The 6548-nt window shown below is 30.4% G+C and overlaps 2 protein-coding genes across 4 annotated transcripts in view; one reads left to right on the top strand and one right to left on the bottom strand.

The window, feature by feature from the left end:
* The window catches only part of LOC105569068 (golgin subfamily A member 1), a 15616-nt gene extending 13828 nt beyond the window's left edge, over window positions 1-1788 (top strand). The window contains exon 8 of the mRNA XM_012025217.1: window positions 1013-1788. Within this exon, the coding sequence (XP_011880607.1) occupies window positions 1013-1168 (156 nt within the window). The 3' untranslated portion in view covers window positions 1169-1788. The remainder of the gene's footprint in view (window positions 1-1012) is intronic.
* Window positions 1789-2715: 927 nt separating this feature from the next.
* Window positions 2716-6260, bottom strand: LOC105569070 (protein-cysteine N-palmitoyltransferase Rasp). Of its 3 annotated transcripts, none has more exons than XR_001009471.1 (8): window positions 5773-6260; window positions 5379-5560; window positions 4890-5297; window positions 4678-4818; window positions 4379-4596; window positions 3902-4245; window positions 3407-3669; window positions 2716-3335 (listed from the first exon to the last, which is right to left on the bottom strand). XR_001009471.1 is itself a non-coding variant. In XM_012025219.1 (8 exons), the coding sequence occupies exons 1-8, from the start codon at window positions 5882-5884 to the stop codon at window positions 3518-3520; spliced, it is 1482 nt and encodes a 493-aa protein (XP_011880609.1). In that variant the 5' UTR covers window positions 5885-6260; the 3' UTR covers window positions 2716-3517. The 3 variants fall into 3 exon arrangements, 2 of the variants coding, with proteins under 2 accessions (XP_011880609.1, XP_011880608.1); XM_012025219.1 differs by having other exon boundaries at window positions 2716-3522; window positions 3598-3669; XM_012025218.1 differs by having other exon boundaries at window positions 2716-3669.
* Window positions 6261-6548: the final 288 nt, after the last annotated feature.

Below are 6548 nucleotides of genomic sequence, written 5' to 3' on the forward strand. Positions count from 1 at the left end.
CTCACCCTGTATGTATATAATTATACATAAACTAAAAAAAAATTTAATTCAAAGTTAATACAAATCTAAAGTGCAGATGTAAAAGTTTGTTCATTTCTTTAAATTTGAAGAAGTATTATGTTATCATATGACAGAAAGTTCTTATAAAAATAATCACTATTTTGTGTAGCATTTTGTTTTAATCTCTTATGATATTGTTTCATTTACAAGCATGTAAGCAATTTATAAATTTTAGAATAGCCAATTTCCATGAATTAAGCTTCAGTCAATGGACAAACATCAATTGAACAAAACTTCGAGACTTCTTTAGTATTTATTAAAAGCTTGCACTCCAATTGTCTGTTTCAAATGGTATAGATATTATGACAGTTAACATTATTTGTTTCATGTTGTGCAAATGCAAATTATATTATGTTCATCTTTTTATGAATTAAAATCATATATTTCTATAGTGGAAAGATATACATGGTTAATTCTGTCATCAGTAATTACATCATCTGAATGAAGTCATTAGAATAGCGGAATTTTAACAAGTACTTGAGAGGAAAGGAATCTGCAGTTTTGTTCAATTTGTTTGGCCATTGACTAAAGTGGTCCAAAATAAAGATGGAAATCAATATGTAATATCAACTGAAAAGTTTTTCTGAATGCGTAAGAAATTAAATCAAAGACTGTCAAAAATATATTTGAAAAATAATTGTATTATGCATTTAGAAAATAATTGTCACAATTGTACAGTCACTGACAATAAATCGTATTGTGAGAGGAAAAGTGTTATTCCCTCATTCTGGAATTCAGCTGTCAGCATCTGGTCATCCAATTGACAAAATTAACAAGCAGAGGAACAACTTTTCTTCTCTCAAAACAATTCATTGTCGATCAGCATACATCTGCACTTTTGGCTCATATTGGCTTTGAATTTAATTTTTATAATTTATTTATTAACAAGCCAACATGTTCTATTTCGTTAATTTTATTTACTTGCCTTATCTGATTATATATTTCTTTAAAGGCTCTCCATTTAACAAGGGCAGTGGCAACATTGTTACACTTTTCACCAGAGGAGGAACGTCTACTTCAAGAAACTTTAGAATGGAAAATGTCATGGTTTGGTACTAGACCTAATTTAGGATTTGGACAAACTGCCAAGGCAATACCACCCAGCTGATAATTAGAAGATGTTTCGTACTTCACGGAACGCATTAGAAACCAACTTTTTGTTTCTCTCTCTCAAGTCTAGTTGATTTATACAGAGATAATCACAACTGATCCAAAGGACATATAAAACAATTAGAAAAGTTATGTAAAGAGTTATAAACAGTGATTTTACATTTACATAAACATAATAAATTAATTGTGACATGCTCAAAGATTACAGTGGAATCTTATTGCGATAAAAAATGACTTTGTGATATTTGATGATGTCTCATAAGTATACATATAGACCATTACTGATCATTGAAAATTATTGAATTATTTTAAGGACTTGTCATGTACTAAAGTTTGAAGTATCATTGAAGTGCAATTGAAGTGTTTAAACAGACACGGACGATATAATACCCAACATTTTGTGAACGCTTGGGTCATGGTAGCGCCATTTTTTATATGGAACCAATTAATTTGTAATATATTATGTTTTTGTTAAAAATAAAATAATATATGTGCGTAAAATTGATTACACAGTGACGATATGAATTTGGTTATCTGCTATTGTTTATTTCTAGAATTGTATATCACAATAGATATATATACACACAAAATGAGCCAATAAAAACTTTTTATCCTGTTTTCTGTAACCGACTGATTTGTACGAAATATACCAAAATATGTTATTTGTGTTTTTAAGAAAAATGTTTGTTCATGATAAAATTCCTTTGTAATTAGGATTTTGTTAGTAGCTGTGTCCTTTCAAAAATCTTAAATGTAATAGACATAAAGTAACTCGAGTTCTAAAATTATTAATAATTTACGATCAAGTATAATTTACAGTAAATTACGATAATTTTCCGTAATTTTCAGTAACTTTGGTAATTAATTGATGTTTTTAGGTTTTTTATTACGGTAACTTACTGAACAGTATCTATTAAACTCAATATTTGTGTACTTTAAGAAAAGTTACGTAATACCCAAACAGCACAAGATATCCTCAGGCTAATCCTAAATATCTTCGGACATATGTGTACTTTAATGAAAGTTACGTAATACCCAAATAGCACAAGATATCCTCAGACGGCTAGTTGCCCCCCCCGCTACTAAAAATGCAATAATAACAATTATCATTTGTTTGGTGGTGTTTGGTAGTCAATACCATAGTTAAGAATCACAAAAAAAAGATGTTCGCGCGCGAAGTTAGCCCCCCACTTACAAAACTCGGCTTTCCGCATACCACAGATTTTAACTGTAAGATTTTGTTTGGTGGTCGTGTATTGACGTTTGGTAATCTATTCTGGAAACGTCTGCTTACAAGAGATCTTAATAACCCTTCGGTAGTTCACGAACATTGCATATTAAATGACCATGTATTTGATTTTGACAACGTTAAAATACTTCATAAGGAACCACTCTACAAGTGACGATTGATCTCTGAGATGTTATATATGTTATATACTAAACAACATAACGGTCTTAATCTTCAAACTGACACAGTACTCCTTGGAGATAGATATCTTCCAATAATGAAAAAACTTAAGACTTTAAAATAAATCAAATCGTTGATTCTCCTCATTGATTGACCTTTTATTATCTCAGTCCAATCATACTTCGTTTATAATAGTTTTAACATATCGACTTAGTTATATACATATAAATATCACCTCTGATATAATGATAAAACAGACCAATGTACATATCACATCAGTTCGTTATAATATATTTACATATCTCCATCGTTTTTTCTATAATACTCGTAAGTACTTCTACAATTTTACTTTTGACTCTTTTTAACAATTAAGTTATTAAATAACTTTGTTTTTGTCCTATTTATTTAACTTTTACAATTTTTTTACGATTTTATCTTCTTGACACACTTCGTTTTTACTATTTATTTGCAATTTATTTAACTTTAACTGATATACCACCCTCCGATACCAAACAAAGTATCAGACAGTTGATATGCACTGCAATAGAAGGCACGATAAAATGGGATCATACAATTGACCAATCTACCTATATATTATTTGGACTTGCGTACATTATAAGTGAAAATTCAAAACATTTTTTACATATAATTCTGCTATAACGAATGTGTTTTATGACTCATCGCCTTCTAAAATGTAGACCAAGTGTTTTTACTTGATAATGTTTTGCTGAAGAGAGTCACCTTCATCGACCGAAACCTTCAATTGTACCACGACATTATCATTCCTCTAATATACTTATACTAAAATTTATTTATATAACTTGTCACCTTTGTTCCAGTGATGGCTCACCTTACCCCAATCGTTTTTTATTATTTTAACTGTCAACATTAATGTTAACTTTTTCTTTATCGTGTTTCTTTTCCATTTAAAGTATTGAATCAATCTATGAACAAACATTTATTTAGTAGTCCATTTTTTAAACATTTGCATCATCTTCTAATATGACGTATTTCCCAACTTTTAACATCTACAGAAACTTGACAGCAACAATAAAGAAAGAACAGCAGAGCAGACAGACTTTTCCATGATCCTGTAGACAAAAATTGACATCTTAATCTTGATATTTTAAAGTACAAGGATGTTCTTGTAATATTAGATTATTTGTAAAACTATTAAAATAAAGTAGTAATAAATGATATTTTTATATTCTAGTAATGAATAAAGTATGTAATATTTTTATAAAAAGTAAAAGATAATAGACATAATCTCTATATATACTAAATAAGATAAGGAAAATAAAAACTATGATATAATAAATTTACCATGATATAATATATTTTCTATAAAGATATTTCCTATTTCTTGTCCACCCAAAAAATAAAAATTGGATACGGCTGACAGTGCTAAAAGAGGACTTGCTAGTACGCAATGGAGTCTCCTAGTATTTTTTGAAGATAAATACATATTCTGTATTTTAAGATACTGTGTACTTTTGCCAATTGATACTCCTATATTTTCGATTACTATTCCTATGAAATTAAGCAGTGTCCAAATCAATATATTTATCTGTATTCCATGCCATATAAAGACAAACGTGAAACATGAAAATGATGCAAACAGTTTTCCAAAATATCCATTCGATTTTCGTATAGGAACATAAATATATCTGTAAATAATATTAGAATAGTAAAGAGAGTTTATTATATAAAATATGATGTAATCTTCTTATTGACTGGTGTAATAGCAAATATATATTTAATAGATACATTTAATTTAAAAAATGAATGAATGAAATTTACCTTATTAGAAATTTGTATAATCCTCGATCAAAATGTTTCCACATGTCAGAATATAAATGAATTCTAGCTATGCATTTAGGCTGTGGTGGCGCTTTTACGTTATCTAAATAACATAGACTACTGCATGTTCCGTAGATTACAACATATTTATTTAAGAAAAATTGTCCCATGCAATATCCTAAACCATATAGTGCCCAAGAATTCAAGTTTTGTATAACCTACACAAAAAATAAAATATATTCTTATATGCGATTATGATATGCATATATTGGATAACATGGATATAGAAAGATTATTACCTGAAAGTGGTACTGTATAGCATTTACGTAAATAAAATGTAGCAACAATTCAGTAAAGTATAACCAAAATGTATATCTGACTAAATTTAATATAAAAGTTAAAAGCCTCTGGCAATTCCAATAATGATGTGGCTGATTAATCTGGAAAACAACATATTCATTATAGAATTGTGCGACTTTCTATAGTACTTAATATAATTACTCATACATACAGATTCCACAAATTCGTGATACAAAATAAGCGGTCCTAAAAATAATGTAGGCAGGTACAAGCAATATGCTAATTTCTGTATAAAATTGTTTGAGCTGGAGAATTGGTCGTCAATGCTATCCATATTGTGACTGATACTTCTTAAATGTATCCAACACATTACAAGTGTTAAAACATAATGTTTCTCATCATTGATTCCTAACCAACTTTGAAAAGTACCATTTGGTATTTTTAATATGTATATTACAAATAGATACAAGATATGTACAGCCCATGCTGCATTCTTGCTGCACATAAATGTTACTACATGTAAAAAACTAGGTTGCAGCACTACACATAACATGCTCATCGTACCCAAATAGTAATACAGAAAAATTATTGACGACAAGATGTACCAATAGCACAATATCTGAAAAATGTCCAGTTATTTCTTCTTTTGATATTATCTATAATTTTTTTACTTATATATATTCATATATAACTATCATACCATATTATTACTATTGACTTTAACAATCTGACTGACAAAATGATGTATAAAAACGTAAGGTATCAATTTGTTCACTAATGTAAGCCATACAAGCCACTCTTTGTCAGCAATATCTCGTTTCTTTCCAACCCATGTCCATCCTGAAGCAAAATCACCATATGCATCGTAATATTCATTAAAATCTGCAAATATAAATCACATGAGACAAAAACCATTAATCGTAACAGTTTACCTCCCTTACGAAAAAGTACTGAAACAATGATTAGAAAATTACTGTACATCAGTAATTTCTGATGGTTCAATTACTGATATACAGTAATTTTCTAGCAATTATTTCGTTACTTTCTCGTAAGGGCTGTTAATTTGCTCTTCTCTACGCTCTCTATATTCTTACAATTGTTTGCCGAATAAAATTGATACACGGAATAAATGATGGCACCCGACCAAGCAAAGAAATAAAAATAACTTTCGTAATGGCCTATAGTTGTTAAGCCATTGTTTTTCATCGTTAAGTTAAACTTGCCGCTGTAATCACTTTATTACAATCACAGAAAGACAAGTTATTATAGAGTATGTACGTGTACATATATATATCAGCAGAGAGAAACCTGAAAGCGGCCACGCCGGCGTTTTACTTGATACCGTTTTCGCTTCGCTCGGCTGATTCCAGCGCTTTACGCCCATTTTCATTTTTGGAACTATTTCGCTACACCCATTTTCAACCACTGCCGATAAAGTCTCCACTTGGTGTGTGTCCGTGCTATGCCCATTTATCAAGCGGATAATGCAGTGCCCAATTTTGGTTGTGTTCCATGCTGCATGCATGAAATGTCGGTAACACGAGAGTGTAAAGCCTCCGCTACAATGATTCTTGGTTCTGTCTACAATGGTCGTAGTCGTAGTCGCTCGATAATGCGTGGTCTACAATGCGAGTCGCAGAGTCGTAGTCATAAGAATAATCGACTGCGATTGACCAATTTCGTCAGACACATAAGAATTGACCAATCACAGTCGATTATTCTTACGACTACGACTTTACGATTTCTATGTAGACGAGGCTTTAGGCTGGGTCTACATTGGATGTCGTAAGTCGTGTCGGAAGAAATTGACCAATCACAGTTCATTATTCTCCTTACGGTGGAAGAATAATGAACTGTGATTGGTCAATTT

Source organism: Vollenhovia emeryi, unplaced genomic scaffold (genome assembly GCF_000949405.1).
Source record: "Vollenhovia emeryi isolate VEMERY1.0 unplaced genomic scaffold, V.emery_V1.0 DF939126.1, whole genome shotgun sequence".
Classification (NCBI taxonomy): domain Eukaryota; kingdom Metazoa; phylum Arthropoda; class Insecta; order Hymenoptera; family Formicidae; genus Vollenhovia; species Vollenhovia emeryi.